This window comes from Hypanus sabinus, chromosome 11 (genome assembly GCF_030144855.1).
Source record: "Hypanus sabinus isolate sHypSab1 chromosome 11, sHypSab1.hap1, whole genome shotgun sequence".
NCBI lineage: Eukaryota > Metazoa > Chordata > Chondrichthyes > Myliobatiformes > Dasyatidae > Hypanus > Hypanus sabinus.
The window spans coordinates 34,665,211-34,692,331 of NC_082716.1; the positions used below are offsets into that span (position 1 = coordinate 34,665,211).

At 41.0% G+C, this 27,121-nt stretch overlaps 1 protein-coding gene across 3 annotated transcripts in view; it reads left to right on the forward strand.

Moving 5' to 3' along the window:
- The window catches only part of ptch2 (patched 2), a 113,977-nt gene that overhangs the window by 78,412 nt on the left and 8,444 nt on the right, over positions 1-27,121 (forward strand). For all 3 annotated transcript variants that reach the window (XM_059984104.1, XM_059984105.1, XM_059984106.1), the window contains exons 16-22: positions 7,840-7,982; positions 8,634-8,814; positions 10,206-10,486; positions 15,278-15,415; positions 16,292-16,434; positions 23,776-23,875; positions 26,696-26,971. In XM_059984104.1, coding sequence (XP_059840087.1) covers positions 7,840-7,982; positions 8,634-8,814; positions 10,206-10,486; positions 15,278-15,415; positions 16,292-16,434; positions 23,776-23,875; positions 26,696-26,971 — 1,262 coding nt within the window. The remainder of the gene's footprint in view (positions 1-7,839; positions 7,983-8,633; positions 8,815-10,205; positions 10,487-15,277; positions 15,416-16,291; positions 16,435-23,775; positions 23,876-26,695; positions 26,972-27,121) is intronic.

A 27,121-nucleotide genomic window follows, 5' to 3' on the forward strand; every position in this document is an offset into this window, starting at 1 on the left:
AAACTGAATCCATTTCTTTGTCTCTTGGATATATTGCCTAACTTACCTTTACAGGCAGCAACAGAGGCTTACACTTTCATGGTCCTTGTGAAATGAAAGGACTTATTTACCTGCTACGATCTCCTGCAGTGTTAGAGAGCGTGTAGCTTGTTAGAGACATAAAAAGGCCTTCTCTTCTCGGGTCAGTAAGCTTAATGTCAAAGCACCTAATATAGATGAGGTAAACTTACAGCATACTAAGCGAGAAACAGGATTTGGGATGAAAGGTGCACAAACGTTGAATGAAAGCAGGACTGAAAGGTCTTTCCATGACGAACCCCCATTCCAGTGGCATTGTGATAGGGTAATGACATCGCATTTACTGCTTCCCAAAGTTTTCTGTTTATCACAGAACAGCAGCAAGAGCTTGTAATTTTCATCATAGTAAAATGTACCAAGGTGATTCACTGGAGGAAACTTTTGCAATGTTATGCTCAGACAAAGAAGATCATATAAGAAAAGCCTGGGTAAAACAAGCTAGTGGTAATAGGTTTCTTAAAGTGTTGGGTGGGGAGGAGGGAGAGAGACATTTATGGAGGGAATTATCAAATTTGGAGGCCACTGGTGGGCAGGAGGAAGTGTGGAACACACCAGAAGTTGGAATTGGGGAAACACAGTTATAAAAGGGTTGGTGCTGGACTAGGTTGCAAGGAAGGACTCAGGAATATACTTTACAAGGAAAAAATATTTGGGCACACCTATCTAAAGAGAATAAACCTAGAGAAAAGAGCATCCCAGCATCAGAGAACTTCCAATTAGCACAATTCCACCTTTCCCCCAAACAGAAAGTGGTGTTTTCTATATGTGTTTCATTTCAGTTTTAGTTGTAAAGATAAACAGCCGTAACTCACTACCTAAGCAAATTGGTGGCTGGCATATGTTATTGAGTAATGACATCATGAAGGTGAAGGAACACATACAAAATGCTGGTGGAATGCAGCAGGCCAGGCAGCATCTACAGGAAGAAGCACTGTCAACGTTTCGGGCCAAGACCCTTTATCAGGACTATGAAGGGTCTCGGCCCAAAACATCGACTGTACTTCTTCCTATAGAAGCTGCCTGGCCTGCTGCGTTCCACCAGCATTTTGTGTGTGTTGCTTGAATTTCCAGCATCTGCAGATCCCCTTGTGTTTGTGTTACGAAGATGAAGGAGCCCAATTTCTGTAGAGTAGGTCAGATGCACTGTGTAAAATTGCACTGGATTCCTTAAGCTTCTGGATCACCAAATGCGAAGGCTTAAATCCAAACTTTCAGAGGTACTTAAAAGATTTGAAATCGACGCAGCATCCAAAATACACTTCAAGTTTTGAGTGCACAACCACTTTCAAGGAATCATTGAGTATTTATATCATAGAAAATTTATTTTAATGTTAAAATTTCATTTAAACAAATTATCATTTCTATTATAAGTACCATGCTCCAATATTGTCTATAAATCTATGATTTGGGTATTCATTTGATTTAGTGATACCTTTTTAAAAAGTCTTACGAAGTTTAATCTCTGAATCTTGGCTTTATCATTTTCAACGCACTTTCAGTTGGTCCACATCCTCCCCTGAAAAAAAGCGCAGAGAGAGCACGCTTACTGACAGTTGCTTGATGAAATCCTGGATCTGGCGGAGGACCCTTACTAATACTTTCTTTCGATATCCTATACGAAAACATTTTAGTTTTTGTATCTCTTTCTTCCTGTGTGGAAGGGGAATTGACGTCTTTCTTTCAACTACTTATATGCTCTTCTGTATCGCATGGCTAGCTGGAGAAGACAAATTTCATCGCTGTATTCTGCATACGTACTTCAATAATAAAATGAGCTTTTGAATCTTTGACTTCAACATTCATAGTCAATTTTAGAGTGGCAGAGTGGCTCATTCAAAGGGCAGGGTAAGACACAGTGCCACAGCCAGCAGAGCAGCTGATTCCGGAAACCTGAATTCAGTTCTGGCCAAAGCTGTCTGTGCAGAGTTTGCCTGTTCTCTGGCTGTAAATGCACAGGTTTCTTCTGGATGTGCAGGTAGGTGGTTTAATTGGACATTGTAAAGTGACTAAGTATGAAGGTAATTAACAGAATCTGGATGCTGTTAATGTGATAGTGAACAGAGTGAAATGAGACTGGTGTAGGCTTTGTGTATTGGAAACTTGATGGCTGGCACAGTCTCAGTGGGGTGAGGAACTCATTTCCGTTCTTCTGGACTCTGTGAAAGTACCGTACGGATACTAACTTTACTGAGGAAGGGAACGAACATTTTTTAACCTATTGTTGACCACCCTTGTGCTGCAAAGGAAAATAACAACGTGTGTCTCCACAGAAACGGTTCTGATATTTTTCAAATCCAAAGGCATTTTGCCTTTTGGAGCAAATTCTTGGCTTCTATCGAGAAGCACTCAGTAGCGATAGGTACAGATGCTGTACTTTTAAATGCAAGCATCACAGAGATATTGGAGCAACTGAACAGTCTGCTGGAGGAACTCAGGAATTGTTCACAACTCCGGTTGTAAGCCCTGCTCTCGATCCTGGTGCAGGGGTTTGATCTGAAACATCGGCAATTCATTTTCTTCCTCAGACCCACTGAGTTCCTCCAACAGATTTTTGCTCCTTGTTCCAGCATGTTCAGTCTCTTGTGCCATCATAGAAAGTGCAGCATTAAAAAAAATGTTCTCTTGTGTTGATCGGAAATACCTGTGGATGTGAACGTAAAATCCTGCATCTCAGTTTGAAGGCTGCTGCAACTGAGAATGAACAAATCCCTTGCAAACGACAATGCTGTAATATGCTTGCTGATAACTGTTGATAAATCTAAGCGCTACATATCTAGTGCAGCCCTTCCCTTTCCTCTTTAATGTCTTTTTGATGTGCTCTTAATATTTTTCCATGTGACCTACTGCTAAAAATGAGTCAGCTCCTGCTTTGTCCTAAAACTTTCCCTGTGTGGACTTGGTGGTGCCCTCTGTTACTGAGACATTCATCGGTGAATACACAGCTGCCTCCCAGCTCTCCTGAACATAGAGTACAAAAATGTTTTCTGAAGACTTAAATTCCCTTCAGGGTTGAATTGAAGGGGTGTGGGTGGGGGGTGGGAAGGGAAGGGGAAGGCAAAGCAGGAAATACAACAACGCTTTTTTCTTTCCCGAGTAAATCGACTCGTATTACATCCTCATGCCTTGAGGGTTTGGGTTGATTGCATTTGTGAGATTGAATGACAAGGTGTGTTTACATTTCAGCAGAATTTCTCTGCCAAACAGCCAACACTCTACCGAGACCATGCATGAGGTCAGATCATTACCCTACCTTAGCCCTGTAACTGAAGACGCTCATTGGCGTCTCTTTACAAGGCTGAAGATTAGGATTCTTCTATAATAACTTTTTTCAAAACTTCCTTAATGTGAATTGGTGTTGTTTTCCAAGTGGCACTGTACAACAACCCTGATTTTATTTATCTCTTTCTCTCTCCCTCTTCTTTCTCTCTCTCCTCTCTCGCTCTCTGCAACTCATATGCATGTTCCCCTCACAAGGTACTTTTCTACATTAAACCTGCCTACAGACTTTAGGTCTGAACATGAGAAGGTCTGCAGATGCTGGAAATCTGAAGCAACAAACACAAAATTCTGGAGTAGCTCGGCAGGTCAGGTAGCATCTATGGAAATGAATAAACAGTCAATGTTTCGTGCTGAGACTCTTCATCAGGACTGAGAAGGAAGAGTGAAGAGTGGACATGGAGGGCATGTTTCCTATGATGGGAGAATCTAAGACCAGAGGACACAGCTTCAGAATAGAGGGGCGTCCTTTTAGATTGGAAATGAGGAGGAATTTCATTAGCCAGAGAGCAGTGAATCTGGAATTCTTTGCCATAGGCAGCTGTGAAGACCAAATCTTTATGTATAATAGATTCTTGATTGGTCAGGGCATGAAGGGACATGGGGAGAAGGCGGGAGATTGGTGTGGAGAGGAAAATTGGATTCATCGTGATGAAATGGTGGAGAAGACACGATGGGCCAAATGGCCTAATTCTGCTCCTATATCTTATGGTCTAAGATGCTAGAATAAAAAGGTGAGGGAGGGGAAGGAGGTTAGCCAGAAGGCAATGAGTGAGTCCAGGTGGGTGGGATGAAGTAAGAAGCTGGGAGGTGATAGGTGGAAAAGGCAAAGGGCTGAAGAAGTAGGAATCTGATAGGAGAGGAAAGTGGGCCATGAGAGAAAGGGAAAGAGGAGGGGCATGAGGGGGTGATGATAGGTAGGTGAGGAGAAGAGATAAGAGGGTAGCGTGGGAAATAGAAGAATAGGGAAAGGGGGAGAGAAAAAATTAGTGGAAGAAGATATTGATGTTCATGCCATCAGTTTGGTGGCTTCCTAAATGGAATATAGAGTGTTGCTCCTCCCCACCAGAATGGCCTCATTGTGGCAATAGAGAAGGCCGTGGACTGACATGTCAGAGTGGGAATGAGGATAGTAATTAAAATGGTTTGCCACCGGGAAATTCCACTTTTTCCATTTTGCAGAAAGATATGCTCATTCTGTACAGCTTCTGTCAACTCAGATAGTCACCGAGTGTACTTAGTATTTGAAGTTTCTGGCAGCTAGAAATCCTCAGTCCTCGAAACCCTTGACCCAAAGCTCCCAAGGGTCTCACCAACAATGTTTTTCGAACCTATGTCGTTGACAGACAGCGGACAATGTTTCCGAAGTGAATCAGTGCAGCTCTGCATCAAAAGAAATGGCAAATCTTCGGGGGTCTCTAGAATCATCCCATCCCCATTCTCAGTTCTTCCAAGTAATCCTCGCTGGGGTCTCCTTGAATGTTCTTGCGGTATGTTAGTATGATGCTGTTACAGTGCCAGCAGTTGGGTTTCATTCCCTGCTGCTGTCCATAAGGAGTTTGTATATTCTGCCCATGACCACATGGACTTCCTCCGGGTGTTCCAATCTCCATCCATATTCCAAAGATGTATAGAATAGTAGGTCAATTGGCACACGGGTGTAATTGGGCAGTGTGGGCTTGTTGGGTGGCAGGGCCCGTAACCCTGCTATATCTCCAAATTAAATAAAAATATATCATTTAAGTTCAACGTCTATTTATGATCAAAGTGTGTATACATTATACATCCTATTATTTAACCATAATAGGTAAATGTATTTGGTTGAAAAACCACCTTTGTAATATAACATCCATCTCTGTTCATTTTTCATGCAGCGATCAGTCTTTTTTTGTTTAAGTATACCTCTTGCTTCACAGCCAGCGGCACGATTGCCACATCTCTGGAGATTTACCTGTAGGATAAGCTCTTGACGACAGATTTGATATTTCATTTTTTTTTTAACACAGCTTGAACACCCTACTCTTTCTGTGCTAGTAATTGTCTCACTCATATGTAGCATGATTATTCCACAATGCTGTTAGCAGCAAAATGTGCGGAGCCTCTAATGGTGCAGTTTATTTCTACCGTTTTGGTGAAACAATTCACCTTGACTCAGCAAGCTCTTAAGTCAGTGAGTGTAAAGATTTTATCACTCAAGGAGCCTTAGAGACACAGATCAATAAAACTAATACGAGAAAACAAACGCCCAGATGCAAAATAAAAATGAAATAAAGATACTGAAATGTTCAAAGGCTTTGCCAGATGGAGTTAACTGGTTTTAAAAAATGCCTCTGTCACAGCCATAACAGATTGAACAGACTGATGCTGTTTGAAAAACCGTATATCCTTTTCTGTTAGACCACACAGGATATCATTGAACATTCTAAAACTTTTTTTAAAATCTTGCAAACTGTGCCCTTTAATACACTCCATGCATTCCCGGATCTTAATTGTGGTTTATTCTCAGTGATGTAAATTAATGCTTTGAAATGGATTTCTTTCTAAATTGAATTGTTCAGAGAAGTTTTCCTTGAGCCATTCTTTTGAAATATAGGGCAAGCCTTGATGCTTGTCAGAGTGAAGGATGGCAGAGGAGATACAAGAGACTGCAGATGGTGTAAACTGAAGCAAAAAAAGGCCAGGAGGAACTCAGCAAGTCGTGCAGCATCTACGGAGGCAGACGGATGGGTGGTCTGAACATTTAACCTCTCTCTGATCCTCCTTCCTCCACAGATGCTGCCTGACCTACTCAGTTCTTCCAGCAGCGTGATTTTTGCTGAAGGATGTCGAGGACTGGGAGAGCATGACTTTCCCATTTCAGTAGCGAGCATAACTATCAGTAAGGGCTGGTGAGGTGGTGGAGGGGGGGGGGGGAGTAGGAAGACTGAAGCATCAGATTTGCATGAAATAAATTTCTTCTTTAATTGCCCCAGTAGTATAATCAGTGTATTACGGATGAGTAGGCATTATAAGTCTGTTCTTGCATGAGCCACAGTAACTAAGTTTGATACTTCCTTTCAAATTTGACCCATTAGTGTTGTTGGGGTAGCATTGCGGTTAGTGCATCACATTATAGTGGCAGTACTGACCGATTACGGTTCAATTCCCCTGCTGTCTGTAAGGAGCTTGTGCATTCTCCCCATAACTGTGCTCATTTCCTCCAGGTGCTCTGGTTTCCTCCCACGTTCCAAAGCTGTATGGTTTGGGTTCGTGAGCTGTGGGCATGCCATGTTGACTTTGGACAAGTTGCCTATACTGTGGGCTGCCCCAATTAGAATCCTCGCTGATTTTGATTTGATACAAATGATGCAGTTCACTGTACGTTTTGTTATTTCGACGTACGTGCCACAAATAAAAATAATCTTCTAAATCTTCATTCTAGCACTCGTACCAGAAAGTCACATGGATCATATTAAGCAATGCCTTGGAAGATTTCTCAATGAAAGCTAATGCTTGTAGTTACTTCCATTAAAGTTAGTGTAGGACAGGAAGACAAATCAAGGGTGCAGATGAACTGAAAGTGAAAGTTATAGATAGACTTTTGCCTTTAGGGCCATAATCCAGTCGTGTGGACCACATCTCCCTTTACAGAATTTGACTAGCTTTTGCTTGCCTGAAATTGTGATATGACAATTAAGCCTATTATATAATTGATTGTTTAGGCCAGGTCACTGTACAACTGGTGACAAGGAATCATTGGAAGCTACCCTGCAATAATTTATTGCTGCTGTCTGATGTATTGGTAGCAATGTGAGGAAAATCTCCTGTATCTACACTTGCCCTGTTGGCAATTGCATTTCAAAAGCCTCATTATAGTTAGAAGGTTTTATCGGTATTGTTTTAACAATAATAAGGTGAAGCATGCTCATCTAGTGTCAGAAACACACTGAGTCTCAGCAATTTGCAGAACGGTAAACTTTATTTTTCGAGTCTGCAGAGTCGGACCCAACCAGCTCCTGCTAGATTGAGTGCCGAATTACACTTTGCACAGTTTTTTTATACCCTACTTGTTTACGACTTTGTGAGTTGCACCCATGTGAGGTGCAGACATTCTTCCTTAATCTCATTACAAAATTACAAATGTGATTACCCTTTGGCCCACTTATCAGCCTCAGCGCATTAACACCGTTATTGTTCAACCGTTAAGCATGTCTTCCCGTTACCCGTATCGCTTCTTTAATCAGCAAGCTATTGTTTCATCCTGATTTTGCAAATTGGTTTATACGTTGCCCTGCAAGTTGCTTTGCACGTTCTTTCTGTGTCAGCACATTCTAAATGGACTCCTTAAGAACCGTTTTTAATTTAATCATTTCTCTCATCTAGGGATGTTTGATTGACCATCTTAATCTCGTACAATGTTCGGTTCTTCAAAAGATTAAGAGATTTCCAAGAAGTTGTAGAACTGTATAGTGGACCCTTCTCATAGCAAATGTCTTGTTCACTCAGGGCTACAGGCTGCATTTGATGAAGACTGGCGGACAGGGAAAATCACGAGGGAGAGTTACCGTAATGGTTCAGAAGATGGTATCCTTGCCTATAAATTACTCATTCAGACAGGAAACAAGAAGGAGCCCTTCAACTATAACCAGGTTTGTTTTTGGTCTGTCCGTATGAGCTGAACTTAAATGGCAGAAGTATTACTTTCTCCAGAAGTTTGTCACCAGGTCACCCAGTTAGATTACAGGGATACCTGAAGTAGGAAATGGCACAGATGGGATTGAAGTTACTAAGGGAATACACCCAGAACTAAGTAGAGGGTGGAATATTCCGGATACCTGAAGTAACAAAAATATTGGCTCACGGTAAGCTCCCAGAACTTGCTGGAAAGACTCTTGGAAGTTGGAGAGATTTCTTTTCAGATTTTCATCTCGCAGATCCTCTTTGTTTTGTTTGTCAGTCTCAGTCCTATCTGAGGAGATTATGTGTAGCTCGTGTTAGGGCTCATGATGTTGTGTTGTCATGGCTGATGAGGTCTTTTCTGCCCATCATTCTCTGCTCCTCTTATCTCCCCAAGTCCGATTCTACCACAGCACAAGATAAAAATTACTGCTGCTCCACTTTAGTGTTTAGACAGAAGTGAAATAAGAAGAGATATCAAATTGTGCAGGAGATGAAGACCAATATTTTCATGCTCAATCATTTCATAAATTCTTAGATTGATTAGTGCTCATTTGTGCTGATACAGTAATTTGTCATGTCCCATGCAAGGTGCAATGACAGTGTCCTCATTTTTATTATAGCTATCGTCAAGGCGATTGGTGGATGAGGATGGGATCATAAATCCTGATATCTTCTACATCTATCTCACGGTGTGGGTTAGCAATGACCCTTTGGGCTATGCTGCGTCTCAGGCTAACTTCAACCCTCACCCCCCTGAGTGGATTCACGACAGATATGACACAACTGGAGAGAATTTGAGAAGTAAGTGCTGAGAAGGGCATCAGAATGTGTGTGTAAGTGAATAAAGAAATTTGCTTCAAAAGTTTAGAATTTAACTCTGAGATACATTGATAAACTTCTCCCAACATGAATATGAAAAAAAAACAATTCATCAATAGAGTTGAAAGCAAACTCAGTTTGGTGTCTATTCCTATTTGTAATTCCAGTTTCCGTAGTTGCAGTGGCTAGTTTTGATAAAAGTTAGTCTTTGGTTCATTGAACAATGACAGCCTTTGCACGTGCACATGGTACCATCACCTTTCTTGCTAAGCATGTTGGAATTCATTTTAAAGTAAGTCTGACATTGTGTATAATATCACCATGGAAGGTAGAGGCTCCATATGCCTCAACACGGACGCAGGGGGTCATTGCTTTGAAGTCAAACCACTAGAGAAGTGGCAGCAATACGTTGGTGTAGTGTTGTCCTGATGCGATAAGGAACATGCATTTTGTTGTACTTAGAGTCATTGAGTACTACACTACAGAAACAGGTCCTTTAGTCCATGCTTACCTGGTCTTCAGCCTGGTCCCAGCTACCTGCACCTGGAGAACCACCCTCCAAACCTCGCTCATCCATGCAACTATTCAAGCTTCTCTTAAATGTTACAATTGAACCTGCATTTACCACTTCTGCTGGTAGCGAGTTCCACGCTTTCACCATCCTGTCAATAAAGCAGTTCCTCCTCAGATACCCCTTAAATATTTTACCAGTCACCCTAAACCCGTGATCTCTAGTCCTAATCTAGTTCTACTCCCTCAGATTGTTCTTGTGTCCCAAGTTTAAAGCTGAAGCTGACTTCATCAGACAATGAAGCAGGGTGGCCCAAAGAGGCCGAAGGGATCCTGAGCACAGCTAGAGCCTAGCAGTTTCATCAGGGCTCTGTTGACTGTTTCAGTACACATTCTGTCACCTCAGTTTCCCCCTCTGGCCAGACGTCTCCGTCACTGCAGTACTACAAAACATGTTTAACTAATTAGCATCCAGCACCTGTTGTAACCAGTCACATCCTCTGACCCATTGTGGAGGTCACCTGGGCATCCGGTGACCATACCAAGTGGTCGTGTCTTGTCCACAGTGCTCAGTTGTTTCCATGTGACTGAGATGCCACGTCTAAGCTTTAACAGCAAATCTATTTTACAGCACTCTCACTCCACCTGTTCCAGTTAGTGCAGGTTCATCACTTTTCTGTGACTCTATGAAAAGGAGCTGTGTGGAATCCTGGAGATGTTGTTACCACCTTTAAAGCAATAAAATAATAATAGGTTATACAAGTAATCTATAATAAAGAGGGGGAAATCCTCCACATTACAGAGTTCTGCCTACATCAGTTTTCCTGCCGCTTAACAGTTTCTCTCCTCGCCTTTTTACCCAGTTCCCGCTGCTGAGATGATCGAGTTTGCCCAGTTTCCTTTCTACCTGACTGGCCTGAAGCAGACCTCGGATTTCATCGAAGCTATCGAGAGCACCAGAGCAATCTGTGAGGAATTCTCCAAGAAGGGGGTGCTCAGCTATCCCAATGGCTACCCTTTCCTGTTCTGGGAACAGTACATTGGCCTGCGACACTGGTTACTGCTCACCATCAGCATCGTGTTGGCCTGCACATTCCTGGTCTGTGCTCTTCTGCTGCTCAATCCCTGGACTGCTGGCATTATTGTAAGTGCCTCTCATAAGTAACAAATCTGATGGATACAAGGGCTGCAAATCCCTAAAAAAGAATTTTTCAAGCTCGCTCTTAAATTCAAATTTCTAACATTCTCAAGCACCTGCAAAAATGAAAATGCAACGGTTTGTTGTGGCCAAGGACTTGCATTTTCTTTCTCTTGTCTACTTGTTATTTTTTTCGTTCTCTTCCCCAGAAGGGAGATTGCACAAGCAACTGCTTCCTACTACTCACTATTATCTTCCACTGGGATTGCTTGTTTACTTCTGCCTTGAAATGTCCAAGTTAATTTAAAAAACCTGAAAGGGAAGCAATGTAAAATTACAAGGGACAAAATAGTGAGCAAAACAAACTGCTTTCAATATAGAATAAAACTGGTTCCATTCCTTTGGTACCACATAACTTAAAAGTGGAAGTAGCATGACTGAGTTATGGTCTGTGGGAGACTCTGTATGAAACTCACCACATCCAATCTTGGTGAATTACACAGTGGGGAATCCTTGAGTTTAAAGCTAAAACCAAGACATGGAACTCTAAACAGAATTTAAAATGTTGAGTGCTATTTCACAAATATTTTACTTTAAAAATACTGTATTTGCAATATCGATCCGCTGGTTTGTAAATTATTCATTTAGAACTTGTATCCTCCCTCCAACACATTTAAGTAATGATTTCAGATTACTAATTGTCTTTCTAAAGAAAAGTTCAATTGGCTTCAACACACACACTATGCCCAAGTACATACATCTCCATCCCCCCCCCCCCCCCCGTCTCTCTCTGTCTTTCTCTCTCTATCTCCCCCTCTGTCTCTGTCTGTCACATAGAAAATAAAAAGAAATGGCTCAGCACTTTATCTACACATGCACACGCACATACACAAAATAATCACAATGATTCGACATTTTATCTACCCAACAGCTAATATTTGAATATTTCAAGCTGCCAGACAAAAAGTTACGTAATATATATTGTGTACCGTATCTTGTTTTTCCGCATTATTCAAAAAAATCAACTGATGCTCTAAAAAGGAATAGAAGTAGAGAACATGAATTCTAAAGAAATACTGCATGATACTTCAATTTTCATAACCTTTCTAGTCTCCAAAGAATCGCTGACAGTTGCCAATAAATTAAATTGTAGGGGATATTGTTTGAGGCTTATAGAGTACAGTGGGAAGTAATTTTTTAAGAAAACAGTGATAAAATAGTTAGTGCTCAGGGGACTTTCACATCCCTTTCTGTTGAATTCAGGGGAAAAAGCAGTCCTGGGCTTGACCTTCATGTGATAAATCAATCCATCAACAGCTGACAGACTATGGCAGCAGAGGTGGGAGGCCTTTTGGCTGGGAGGGGGTCACCACATGGCTTTATTCCAAGGCCCAGTCAGTAATGCCATGAAAAGTAAGCCGAGCTTTAGGAGGGAATTGCCAAAAAAAAGATTCACTTGGAAAAGGAAGCGACAGGCATAGTTTACTCTAAGAAATGTAGAACGCATAACACTTTGCAAAGCCAAATGTGTCAATTGTGTGGTAGCATTGAATCAGAAGGAAGCTGAAGTGCCCTGCCAGAGACCTGAGCTCAAAATCTAGCCTCCTTCAATGCAGGACTGAGGACGAGACTTTAATTGATGCCCCATCTGGACCCTTGAGTGGAAATTTCATAAAGGAAAATGGATTTTTTAACCATTTCCCGATCTAAATATTAATCTTTTAAAAAGTCTTTAAAGGCAACAGATAATCTGGCTGGTGAAGTTTGTGGGACAATGTTCCAAACTGACAGATACAGGCCCACTTTATTAACGGTACCGTGCTTAAGGTGTTTCATAAGTTCCCTGAGGTTGTGAAAGGTACTATATAAATTAATTTCTTTCCTTAATAAGTAACATTGACTATCCTTGTAGCACATAATCTATGCAAAAGAAAAAATACACGAAAGGTATTTCTCAAGTGTAATCAAGCACAGTCAAGAGATTTACTTGATCTTGAGTTAAGTATAGTGCCATTAAAAAGTAATCACTATTTCTATCCAAAATCCTTTGGTTATCCAGTTGGTTCCTTTGTAACTCTGGTCTACAATATCAAAATGTTATGAAACAGAGACTCACAAAGAATTAGAAAGGGCATTAGAAGATCTAGGAAGAGGAAACAGCTGTGAAATTAAATAGCCTTGTCCTGTTTTGATACATTGGCTTCATCTATCCACCCTCTCACCATGTTTGTAAATTCTCTACTCACCAAAATGTATTTGCTTTTACTTTTTTATTTGAAGTGCTTTGGCCTTCTGTAATGGCATTCCACAAATCCTTAATATTACTGCACATTGGCTCACCTTTGAAATTACTTTGGGAATATAAACAGTCGAGTAAATGAACACATGGTGCATTGCAGTTCCCAAGTCACATCAGTCAACCTCTTCTTGTTCTGTATACACACTAAAACAAAGTATAGTACCTGCCACATATTTTCCAGAATATCTAAATCTTTACCACCAATGAAACAAATTATATGCAGTTCTTGTTGTAAAATAACAAATACAAAAATAGATAGAGACATTGCAACAGAAACTATTATTGAAAGTTCCCATGGTTATTGCTGTATTCAGTAAATGGATGAGAATAAGTAGCTGGAGTTGACTCGCAAGAAATGTTACCGAACTGAGGGATTTTGAATGTTCATAAAATGTTTGTTTTGTTGTATTAACCTGTGATTAATTTGCCATTTCAGCACCCCAGCCCTCCATTTCAGTCCTAGCAATAGTGGCCAACACCCAGGGGTCAGCAGCCTCCTCTCCCCCACCCCCCCCCCCCCGACTTCTTCAACTTCGTGTGCTGATAGGCTTCAACATATGTGGAATTCTAAAGCTTCTATTTGTTCAGTTGGTCACTGGCAGTCAGCGTGTTCTAGCGTCAGGGCTGAAGGATGTGCTGCCCTTCACTCTTCATCCTTCCCTCGAGGAGCAGAGAACAGCCTATAATTTGCCACAGCTGAAGTTGATATATACCTTTGGGAAAGAGAGACCTGTATATCTTGCTGGTGATTCTTTCCCTCCTATCTTCTGACAGTACATTTTGCACCAGCTGACTATAGTAATACGTACCTTCAAAAATATGTTAAATAACCCATTAATTTTGAGTTTCTACAGTGGCAATATGCTTTATAACAGTAACATGCTGAAAACTCATCCCTGGATAACAATCCTATTCAGTTCGGAAGGAATTTAGAGTTATCAGTGATTCCTTCTGCCCGAGTCAGACAACAGGGTATGCGTGACAGAACCTGCCTCATGCTGACATCAAAGCAAGAATCTTATCATTCCCTAGGCACAGCAAAGCCAAGAAAGGAGAGTACCAGTTATCTTGCAGGCACACAGGACTGTTCACTGAAGTTCGGGCAGCCAAATGTGTAATGCTGCAACTAACTGAGCAAAGAGTTAGGAGAACTGTTTCTGTAGGGGGGGGGGGGGGAAGGGAATGAAAGGCTTCATTTGTCCTTGGTTTAAAGATGGTAGACTTTCCTTGTAAACACTGAGTCACAGGAGGCCCCTGTAACCCGATGCCTAACAGATGATGGTGGCAGCGAGGTTCGGAGTGAATACTTGTTTGCTGCTATCCTCATCTTCTCCAGGTCTGGGCTGGAGGGGCTGCAGGAATTTACATTTAAATAGCTCACAGCAGAAGATAAAAGCGCAGACTATAAACAAAACCCTTGCTCCAGCATCTTCTTTCCAAAGTACAACACCTTCCCCCTCCCACTTTTTGAAGTTAACCTTTAAAGTAATCCTTAAGTTTACAAGAAACATTTCCGATCTTGCCAACAAGTGGGTCTGTTCGTTGTTTCAAACATTCAAAGAGTCTTTATGTACTTTAGATGTTAATACCATAATTATTTTTTCTATCCCTCCCACCTACCTAGCCACCTTTCTCTGTCATCTGTTCTACTGGGTGATGCTATCGGTTGAAAAGGTAATACGGGGAAGCTGCTACCATCCACCTGTGACATCATCTGTGCACCAGCCAATTGAAAAGCATAGGGAGCAATGAGCTTCCATCAATTTATTCCGTTGCACACATAATTATGTAGAAAGTACAAACAATTAAACTATTGTCATAAAAGCCTATCTTTTTCAATAGCCATCCTACCCGATCTGGCCTCTAGCCATGTAACTACTACCTCAATACAAGAACAATTAAAGTTGGGAGTGGATTCTGACTCTGTTACTGCTTGTGTTACAGCTCACTTTGGGGAAATGCCACACTTGTGGCTTCTTTTTGCAGTCAATTTTCTTTATGGCTTCAAAGGATAGCATTGTAATAGCAATGGTCAGGCAGGGGTTATCAACGTTGCAAACTCCAAACTTTAGCAGATTGAATACCTGCTGGCCAAGGACGAGATATTTTCCTGCTCTGAGATGACACTTTTTTTGAACAGCCAGACTTTCAATACTGTTGCCTCCAGATTCAATATTGCGGTACAATTTGTATTTTATAACTTTTGTTCTACTGATTTGTTCCCCAGCTAACCAAGTTGTGAATTTGTTTTCTTGTACCTGTGCTAGTACAACCTGTTAGTATTTCTTCCCATTTATAATTGTACTTTGAACATTTTTATTTTGTGGAAGTTATGATTAAATGTATTGACTCCTCAATAAATCACTCATCAACCCTTTCTGTAGGTGGTAAATAGCTAATAAGGTACTTTGGCCTGATGATTAAACTAATGCAAAGGCATTTCTAGTGAGGTAAGCCCATTCAAGTCTGACACCTTCACTTCTCTTATTTATCTGTAGGTGTTTATTTTGGCTATGATGACAGTGGAGCTGTTTGGAATCATGGGACTAATGGGAATCAAACTGAGTGCAATCCCTGTAGTGATCCTGATTGCTTCCGTTGGAATTGGAGTGGAATTCACTGTTCATGTAGCTCTGGTAAGTCAATCACTGCAGTACTGTGCTTGTCTGCCAACAGAACATCTGCAGCCAGTCCTCGTAGAAAATTATTTTTAAAAAAAAGCAATACCAAAGGAACCATTCAGCCCATTGTATTTGTTCTATTAGAAAAAGAGCTCCCAATCTTTAACCCTAGGTTTCTGTTCTTCAGTGGAACATCTGGGGCACTCGATGATGTTTCTGCTTCAATATTCTTTCAGGTAGTGGATCAGATCCTATCGCCATTCAGTTGAAAGACATTATTCTCCACTCTGCTTTGATTCTTCTACCAACTATTTCATATCAATGCTAGACTCAGGACTTTATCTACAGTCAGATTTGGAGAGGAATTCAAGTCTCTCTCTTCCTTTCTACCCAAGCTTATCATTGACAGCCTGAGCTTCTCCTGCCAGCTCTCTAGATCATAGTCCACTCCCTAAGCTGCTTTGCCTTTTTAAAAAAATATCCTTCTCCTCGTTGGGGCTATGCTTCAAACCAATATCATTGACCGAACTTCAAATCGTGTCTTTTGATAAATTTGTCCTTGGTTCAGAGTTGATTTTAAATTACTTTTATTGAAAATGGTTCTCTGAAGGATCTAGCGACGTTTCTTTCCAAATCGATGTGAACTGGTTTTGGCTGTGCTAAACGTGCATATTTAAAATTGAATACTTTAGCCCTGACTGAAACCAAATATTGATGGCCATTGGAAATAAAATGAGTGAAAATAAGTGACTTCTTTTTAAGAGACAACATAACATTTTGATAGTAAATCCTGTTAATTGTTCAATTATATTAATGGTGAGTTTAAGTTGATATTTAATACCTTTACATTTTGGGCAGTGATATTAAATATGCAACATTTATACCCATCAGGGTTTCCTGACTGCCATTGGGAACAAGAATATGCGCTCTGCTGCAGCTCTAGAACATATGTTTGCACCAGTGATTGATGGAGCAATCTCTACACTACTTGGGGTCCTGATGTTGGCTGGTTCTGAATTTGACTTCATCATTAGGTAGGTTTTGGTGACAAACCTTTCTGCAAGAATTTGCTTTGTAATTATTCAGCATGAAAAATTAATTATTTTTCAGTCTTTCCAAGCTGTTGTTCCTTGCACCTTATGTTGTTAGCTGCAATGCCCCAAACAAAAGAGTGAGATACGGGAATCAATAGCAGTCTAACCTAGACGATTCTATATACCCTTCCTTACACATAAAATTCTGCTGCTTATACTGTTACTCCTAATGTACATTGATATTGCCAGCATTTTCTCTGAGACCAAGAATGTTTCCTCAGTGGCAATTTTCAGGAGGTTAAATAATGACTCTTATGATGGGGGAAGAAAGAAAAACATTTTATATACATTCAATTTCTCTTGCCTCATCTAAAACAAAAAGCCTTCATCAGTCATATCAAACAAAAAGCCTTCATCAGTCATATCCTTTGTCCCCTGTAATGGTATTGCTGAAAATGGAGGCTCCTGATGGATTTATGGCTTAATTCTGTTTAGGACAAATGACCTAATTCTACTCCTAACTCTTATCAGGGAATGGGGTTGAGGAGGGGATAAAAGGATCTGCCATGATTGAATGGTGGAGCAGACTCGATGGGTCAACTGGCCTGCTTCTGCTCCTGTGTCTTATGGTCTTGATCTGGGAGTTTAGTAAATTAATCAGCAGAAGATAAAAATCTAATATTAATATCAATGATCGTCCTTTATTTTTCTCTCCCAATTTCCCCAACAGCATTCCAAACTTCATATCATGTCTTCTAATAAATTTATAAAGGGAGAAATGAGAATCATTTCCCACAGTGAAGTAAGGTGACCAAAATTGGAAAGGATTGGAAGGAGCCTGTCATGTCTTGTCTTCCACCCCTGTGCTTGACAATGGTTTCACCCAGTTATGCTATCTAAACCAATCATATTTTAGTATGCCTGTACTAAATATTGCCCCATCATAATTTCAGGTCTTCAAGATAATCATTAAATTATGATACTCTATCAGTTTGAGGTGCTTTAACAATTTAAGGACAAATTTTCAGAGATTGTGTCATTCCTTTAAGTAAACAGTTGTCTCCTCTTCTTTGTTTAGCTCCCATCATCAACGCCACAAGTATTTTCCAGTTGAGATTGGTTCTCAGTAATTTACTACCAAATCTACACAGTCATTGCTTTTCTCCTTTGGAAGGTGAAGTAGGTCACCTGGAGGCCAATCTAATCTGGAGGAGATTTGTGCCTTTGGAGACAGTTGCCGAACAAAGAAGGAAGTGCTCTGTAATTTAAAGGAATCTATTCACTGAACTAACCTTTATCCTTAGGCTGTTACAACCTAATACTACGGGTAATAATACAACTTTTCAATTGGTTAAACATTTAGATACAGCAGTTCAATAAATATTTGAAAGTAAACAATTCTGAAGAACTATTGGAAGAACTAAAGGCTTGGGACTAAGTGGATTGCTATACAAACATTAACTCGATGGACTGAATGGCCTCCCTGTGTGTGAAACTGATTCTGCATTTGCCACAAATTAAACTAATGTTAGAATTTCAAACTACTACAGCACTTCACTTAAAGTTTCAAGATTAAATATTCTTTGAATGTCAACTTTAATAAACTGCATTACTTTAATAATGCAAAAGATTGAACAGAAGACTTGCTGAGGTTCAGTGTCTGTTGCAGATTGTATGTCCATATGTGATAGAGATTTAAGTGCCTTTCAATGCTCTCTGCTAGGGTGATACTCAGCTGTCAATCCCACTTCTTTGATGTAGCCTATGACACTGAGTAGATATCCAGTCAAAAAGTGTTCCCAGGCAAATGTTAGACTCGAATACATTGCCTTCTGGAATGGGTTTTGACAAGTGTTTGGAATCTCAAGCTATTGCTCTGAGTGGAGATTAAAACATACTGTAACATTAAAAGTATAATTGTGAATGGTAAGCTATTTTTTTGTTTTATTTCTGCACGTGTTTCCATTCTTCCTTGAACGATATACCAGCTAAAAAGGAAGGAAAAGTTGGCAACCTAAGAATGCTGCTTTGTAGATATTTGCTTGATGGATTTCCAGACCACCCAGTGGCTTGACTCACAGGAGTCAAAATTCCTTGAGGCATTCCTGGAACTCTGGCAGAACCCACTGGAAATGATGGGCACCCAGAGTTTCTGATATGCAATTCGTACCATCTACTATTCACTACCAGGACTATGTTTTCTTAAGCCATGTCATTCAGACAGAATCCAGCTACCTTTTTGAAGCAGTTCACAGAGAAGGCAGAGATCTGAATGCAGCTAAAAATTTTTGCACCTTAAAGCCAAGTCCAAACTGGAAACTGTCACAGATATCCACTTCAGTGGTTGAAACTATTCCAGATGCCTTGCCAAATAGAGATGCCAATTAAGATTTTAAGATATAAAGCAATACCAATGCCAAATAAAAAGAAAATGTATTTGTCATCTTCTCCATCCATTTTAAGCTGCCTTTTCTATGATTCACAGCACATGTAGCAAAATATTTTTTCCCTTTATGCATAGCTTTCATAATGTCATCCATTGCAGGCTGTGATTTTCAATTGTTCTGTACACAGCGGTTGCGCCTGAAACATTTCAGCTTAATTTGTGCATAGCAAGCCACTACACACAGGAAAGATATAATCTGTTTTATTGTTCTGATGGAGAATCTCAGACATGAAATGCTGACTGTTTCTCTGTTCCTGGATGCTGTCTAGCTGCTGAGTGTTTCCAGCACTTTCTGTTTCTTTGTTTCAGATTGGCAGCATCTGCAGGTTCTTATTTGATGGGGTGTTGTTTGAGGCCAGGAAAACAGCAAGAACAACCTCTTCCCCCACCACCACCACTGCAGCAGTTCTTTTTCAAAGCATGACCTCGAGCTTCTTTTTTCTCTCTGGTCATTTAAGAAAAAAAGCACTGCCTCCTCTGAACACTACCACCTTCAGCGGCTCAGCACTTTCTCAGTACAGTCCCATAGTGCGGGCACGCGTCTACAACCTTCTGGCTTACGTATAAATAAGAACATACTACCACCGGCACATGGCCACCACTGCAGGGATCCATATGTCCTGAAAGAAGGGACATCCCAAAATGTTCCACAGACAATGGAGTACTTCTGAATTGTGGTTACTATTGTACTTTTAGAATCAGCAAAACATTCACTAACACATCAGTTATCATTTATGTAGGCCCTGTGTTCTGCAAATTCAAATTGGTTCCATTCAGGTAAAATAGCTGGTCAGTTATGTAATACATACTAATAACCAATTAAAATCCTCGGGCTCTGTTGGCTGTGTATGAGGAAAGGAGAAGAAGTTTGAAGCTGAGGTGTTTAATACTCCTACAATATGATTTCTAAATTGCATGATGTTGGGCAAAGGTTGATAACACATCACATAGAGGAGTAAGTACAGTACGCCCATTCAGCCTACGATGTCGTGCTGACCTATCTCACCCTACACAGTTAATCTAACCCTTTCCTCCTACACAACCCATAACCCTCCATGTTTCCCACATTCACATGACTACAAGTCCCTCGACTGTCACTTTGTACCGACCATCATCCCGACAGTGCATACCAGGCACCCACCACCCTCCGTGTATAAAACATCCCTACCTGTGACTTCTCCCACTTACCTTGCAAAGATGGCATCCGGTATTGACGTTGTCTCCCTGGGGAAAAGGGCAATAGCTGCCCACTCCATCTGTGCCTCTCGTAAAACTTATATACCTCTTATCAAGTTGTCTCATATTCCTTCGCTCAAAAGAGAAAAACCCTAGCTCATGCAACTATTCCTCATAAGGCATGCTCGCTAATCCAGGTAGCATCCTGGTAAACCTCCTGTGCACCTTGCAGCTCCTGAAGTCAATCCCTTGACTAATAATGGCCAACACACCATAGGCCTTCTTAACTACCCTATCAACTTGTGAGGCTGGGTGTGATCCCAGTCTAGAGCAGGCACAGAGGATAAGGGGTAGACTTTCTATCCATTTAGGTGATCAGAACAGACCCTTTAAGATGGCTATGATTTTGGTCTACAGGGGAGTCCAGTGTTTTAGGAATCAAGCAGAAAGGTGGAGCCTATTGTCAGATCTTCTATAACCTTATTGAATGGTGAAGCAGACTTGAAATGGGCTCCTGCTTCTGTGTTTGTACCCTTGTATAAAGGAAAAGAATTGAAAAAAACGGAGAACTGGTAGAAGGGTGGGTGCACGGGAGGAATTTCTACTCTGCATCATTTAAGACTGATGGGAAACAGAGATACTATTTTGAAAGCCCCAGCTGACTTTTTATTTTAAACATTGAGCTAAATGAACCACAAGGTGGACTTTCAGGCAGGGAGGTCTTATTTAGAGAGCCAGTCAGATAGCGTGGGTTAGTGTAAGGAAATTGTTGTAAATATTTCTCCTTTGCTGTATGCATCATAAACAGCTGAACAAACTCTGCATTTTACAACAAGCTTTCGCCAGAATGGAAAAGATTACACAAGGCATAAACAACGGGGTTCTGACATGCTACCTACCTGGAAGTCCCGCAAAAACATGCCAACCAATTGACTTTCAGTAAAATAAATAGAAAATGCTTGCTCGTCTGATTGTCGTACCAGGAGGACATGGGGTGGGGGGGGGGAGAGCAATTAAGATTTTTTGTGGGGCAGATTAACCAACATGTTAATTCGTCACTGTAAAATGCCAAGTTGAATTTTGGTAATTTCAGTCACCAGGAAGCAGAAGCATATTTGACTGATGGTTTGCAGCAAAAGGCAGCCTTGGTGTTGGGGCTAATTTGGCAGACTGAACCTCAGTATCATAAATGCATAGCCTGCACCCCCCACCTCGATCCTCGCACAGTGAGATTGGCTAATTGTGGAAGGGTCAGTCTGGCCAGGGCAAGGCATTTTCCTCTGTCTGTTTAGAGAGTGTTATTAGAAAGTCAATGATAAAGAAACAAGACAGTAATCCAGAATATTCAGCCCAGTGAATTTTCTGGCAGCAATGGAGCAGCAAATTGAGAGTTAGTTATGTTTGGATCAAAAAAAGCGTGGCTGAAGTTTTGACTTTTCAGCAATATCATTGCAAGAATCCCTTGCTACATGATTCATCAGCAGTTTTACAAGCCAGGACCACAACTATTTTTTAACAGGGTAAGAAGAAGATTGGCACAAAGAATGGGCTGTGGATTGGGTTCAGAGGACTGTAACAAAATGTTACTCGTGAAATTAATTTGACAAACTTGTCAAAACCCCATCAGCATATTTCCTTCCAAATTGCTTCAAAGTGCGGTTACAACTGGACTCTTCCCCACAAACTAGATGCCATGGCCCCTTTAACATAGAAACCAACCCCCACCTTCCTCTCCAGAACATACGTAGACATAACCAAGCCACAGTGGAAACTCGTAAGCCAAAAAAAAAATTGTTTTCAGTGAGGCGGGGAGACAGATCCTGGGCCTTCATCGGAGTTGCGTGCCTTTCCTGTGAATTCCAAGTAATGTATATTGTTGCTTATCTTACTATGTTGTTAAGTAAACACTTGGCCTTCCTCGGCACACATGGGGCTCAAAGGCTTTAAAGCTGGAAAGTCAGTAAGGACTAGCAGAAAGGTTACTGCTGTTCCACAGCTGTGCCCGAGTTCTCTTGTTTCTGCAGCAGTCCCTGTGTTTTAAAGGAAAAAGCTATTGCTGCACAGTTTAAATGATTGCCAAGACACTAGATATATTAAACCAACAACAAAAGGGAAATAAAGTTCCACCAGACGGTATCCATTGGTCTCATCTATCAGATGAAATTTGAACCATGGCCCTGGCCTGCCTCACAGGTGGATATTTCTGAAGAAAAGCAGAGGCTGTCCAGTATCCTGGCCAATGTTTATTCTTCAACCTCTTTGCTAAAAAGCAGATTATTTTGGATATTATTGCTGCTTGAAAGGAAGAAGAAATTGAATGATTTACTTTCCTTTTTACTGCAGTACTTTGGAAATAAAGGATGTTTTTAATCTTGCTGTATTAAGGCGTGGTTTAAATAGACAATTTGCCATTGATTGCTTCAAAGTTTGCTCCAAGTTTTTTCGTGTGGCTTCTGAATACATATTTAGCTGTGCTATGTTGAACACAGAACGCTTCCCACTGCATTTACAGAGGATTTATCTGAATTCGCAGAGCAAAGTTCTAGTTCCTTCCTGCATTGTTTACAGTGGTTTTAATTGAGCATCACTGGGAAGGAGTAATCGAGACAACTGGATTCCCTTTTCTAGGATATTAGTAAAAGGAAGAGGCTGGAATTTTCTGAAGCGTAGAACTGAGTCTTCCTCCCTCCTGCTTTCTCACACACATGCATGTACTCACAGTGCAGGAAGTACCACAACTGTAGTGATAGATGAGCCTGCCATTGGGAATAGGACTAAGCCTCCTGCTCAGGAATTTCACTTGAAATTGAGCCAAATGTCTTAATCCTTCTAAGTACAGTGAGGAGTTTTTGTGGAGGCCCTTTGCTCTGTAATTAATGCCTCCAGACCAGCAGGCCTGAAACGGGAAATTGGCCATAATTATTCACAACCTTTCCCAATTTACTTCCAGTGCAGGAGATGTAGCTTGCTGCTGATCTTGGGATATGCCATCTCATTGCACAATGTGGAAATGTGGGCTTGGAGTATGATCAAGGGAGGTGTTAGCAGTTACAACAGGCTCCTGGAGAAACATTTGTATTTTAACTAGCCATCAGGTTAATCGCAGTAGACACAGAACAGCTGCTTTGCTCCTCTCCCCATGTCACTGCTACCACCCACACTACGGTCAGCAAGTGGATTCACACCAAGCGTTCCTGTCCTGTAAGCTCCACCAACCCGGAAATACCCCCAGCACCTCCACTTCCCTTACCTTGAAATTCCGTCTCTTTAATTCCTGTCAAATCCTCCCTCATCTCATTATGCAACCAGCACCTAGCGTGTTTAACCCCACTTTGTAACATCCCTTGTAATTTCCCCTGCTGCTTCTGAATGGTTTGATGTCCTCTGATTTACTGCCTTCTCAAAACTATTATATGATCTTGGTCAAACGACCATTACACTCTCTGAAGTTTCCCACCTACATCCTTCCCATTCTTGACCTTGCTGTTTGATATACAGTACTTGCTGCTATGAATGATTAATCGACTGGTTTTGATTTGATGGCATAGAACATAGTATTCCACAGTGATCCTGAGATCAATCCAACCCTTCCCTCCCACATGGCCCTTCATTTTTATTCATCCATGGTTTGCTTGTCTTTGGAGAACAATGGAACTACAATAATATAATGAAACCACAAGGATGAGCTTCTCACAATATGGATCTTTCTTTGTTTGCAGGTATTTTTTTGCTGTTTTGACCATTCTAACAATATTGGGTATCCTTAATGGTCTGGTTCTCCTTCCTGTTTTGCTGTCAGTTATTGGACCCCCAGCGGAGGTAAGCTCAGTTGCCGTGAGTAATTGATTCTACTCTGATCTAGGAATAGAACGAATCATTCTCCATGTAAATGCATACATTAAGTTCCGTATTCCAAGGAGGACGTCATAGATTTGGTTTTGATTGCAGTGGTTAGAATCAATCAGACTAAATTGAAGATACAGTGGGATTGTGCTTAAGGTGCTAGAACAAAATTCAAAGGGCCTGATTGTTGATAAGGGGACATGAGTTTCAAAGTCTGGAATAAAAAACGATGGGACCAGACATCATGATAAAACTACCAGAAGATTATGAAAGCCATCTTATTCACTTAATTCTGTCAGTGAAGAAAATCTGCTGCCCCTTCCCAGTCTGACCTATATCAGACTCTAGATCCATTCAACATGGTTATTTAACTAGCAACAAGTACAGAGCAAAAGTTGCTGGACTAGCCTCCAGCAACAACATCTGTTGGACAGATTAAGAAAAACTTACCACTGCTATCTTGTGTAGATTCCCTCATTTGAAATTTTTTTTTAAACCAGCATATCTGGTAAGCTTTCTCAGGTAAACATCAGGTGCTTCCAGGTTGATGATAACATTGGGTTTCAACTGCAGGCCTAACTTGAGCTTGATGGGTATGTTGGCGTTTGTTTGTGAAGAGAAACCCCAGCAGAACGGAGAAGGCAATTTAGTTGAGTCTCACACACTGTGGTGGAGAGAGGTCGTCAAACTATCTCACTTCAGGATTCAGAAGGTACAAGCCTCTCAGGGCCCATATGTATTTACCCATCCTTCCTTTCTGTAAGGTGTAGCCCATCCTCCAGTGGGTGAGGTCAGGCGATCTGAATTCCACAGCAGTGTCCATATTCAGACTTCTGTTCCAACTGCAGTATTGGTACAAAGTAGCTTTTAGTGTCAGTATTTAACTTTACTTATAGTCCATGCCCCCATTTAGTTTGTTCTTTTGCCCATTTCCATTCCACATTTGTAGAACGGAGCAAATGTGGAAGATTGGTGACTGGACCTGACCAATGCTACAAATTAAACATACAAGGCTCATTTTCCTTAGGGGCCTGGATGTCTCCATCTGCTCTGCATCAGCTCAAGCTTTATCCTAATCAGTAATAGCAGGTTTCATTTGGCTGGGTGCATGGAGAGTTAAATGCAGGAAGCTTGACTTCCTAATGATTGAGGCACACACTCCCAGAATTAGTTTGTGCCTGAAAAGCTATCTCTCAATTAGAGAATGCATGTCTCCCTCACAATGACACCACCTTATATACACAGGTTTTGATGTAGTGCACAGGTCCTAAACTGCTTTCTGACACACAGCACCCTCTGATGACATACCCCTTCTCTAACAGAGAACTCATATACAAAATGAGCTACTTTGATGCAAACTCACTTTTACTGTGACCCACGTCTCCCTTTAGAGCAGTTACCAGGTTTACATCAGACGGAATGGTTTATGTTGTTTCACTTATATCCAGTCACTCTTCCTCTGTATTGCACCTGATGCAAACATCTGGTATGTTATACCATCTGGAATAAGATTAGTCTCTATCACCATATTCATACTTACAGTGATACTCTAATATATAAAATACCTTGTCCTAGTTTATGTCGTTGCTTCAAAAATTGAGAAACCACAGAAATATTTCAATTCCTCATTTACTGTAACGAACTTGATTTACCTCATTCCCTCACCAAACCTTTTTCTCAAATACACGAAGCCTCTTTGCAGCAGCTTCTGCAGTCTGATAAACCTGCTACTGGCCACAGTGTAACATGAAGCAGAGATGAAGTAGACTTTCTGCAACACAATGTTCCTGACTAGCTCCTGAATGCCACCTTTAATTCCAGGTTACTTCCTTTCAAAGTGTAAGTTCTATTCAGAATTCATCTGAGAATTTCCCAGGTAACAAACTCAAACTAATTTTAGAAGCATGTTTATGTTTGATTAACAAGATTTGGATTCTTTGGATTGAAAACTGAATTTCATGTAACAAGGGCTTCAACCAGAAAAGCTAATTAATATAATTGGAAGCAGACTATTTTTATGAGTTACAAATCCATGTTTGTTGTGAGTCTGCAGAACGAGCAGAGCAGCTGAGTAACTAGACTGAAATCATGTCTTGGGGTTCTGCAAACCTTCCGACATTTGTGACCTTATCTAAACCACCAACAATTAAGTTAGTTATTCCTAGTTAGCCATTGCTTTGTATGCAAGCCACATGAAGCCGATGGTGCAGTTACTGCTCTAATCATTTCAGAATACAGTTTGTTCTGACTGTAACATAATGCCTCAGAAATTGTTATGAATGTATCATGTCAGGTTGACTGGGTAGTGGCCTGGCCGGTATGAGCAGGGAGACTACAACAAGACCAATATCCCATGAGAGACTGAATACTCTTGATTTTGATGGACTGCTAGGATAAGGTTGCAAATCTCAATACTGCTTTTTTCTAAATCCAGTCATTAGGTAACATAGTACCTGGAGAATTTCCACATACCCACAGTGGACACTTGGAAGTTAGGCTGCCTACTGGATCTTTTCACTGCAATTGGGGTGCAGCCATGTATTAGAAATTCTCAGGGCATTTTTTTTTATTACAAGGATGAGCAGAGACTTTGCCCAGAATCTGAAGAAGACTATAACAGAGAGAAAAAAATAGCAAAAATGTATCTGGGAAAAGTACTGAAGGAATAGATGTGGGTATAGCCAGGCCTTGGCGATGCCCATACCATGAAGCTGCCTTAAGGCTGATAAGAATGCCTAATTTATGAGGTTAACTCACTTTTATTCAATGAGTGTTTGATTTTGTTTTCACCTTTAGGTCACTCCGGCAGACAGAGGCAGTCAATTGCCAACCCCTTCCCCTGAGCCTATTCCACCGCCCATGAACCATCATGGCTTCTATGTTCATTCATTTCCATGGCAGCAGAGCACGTATCCTGAGTCTTCTGACTCCGAATATTACTCAGAAACCACGGTGTCTGGGATCAGTGAGGAGGACCTGCCGCACTTTGACCAGAGTGCATACATCATCCCACCAACTCGCTCACAGATACTGGTGGAGTCTGGAAATAACCCTAACTTCCCACGGGTTACAGTAAGTAATTTCTCTGTGATTCAAATAACCTTCTGTTTTCCCCAGCTTTTTGGTAGGGGTTAAAAGTGGGCTATAAAAGTGGACTGGGCTTTATAACGAGCTAATCACATACATTATTACAAGTCCATTTCAACATTTTCCCCCAGGGGA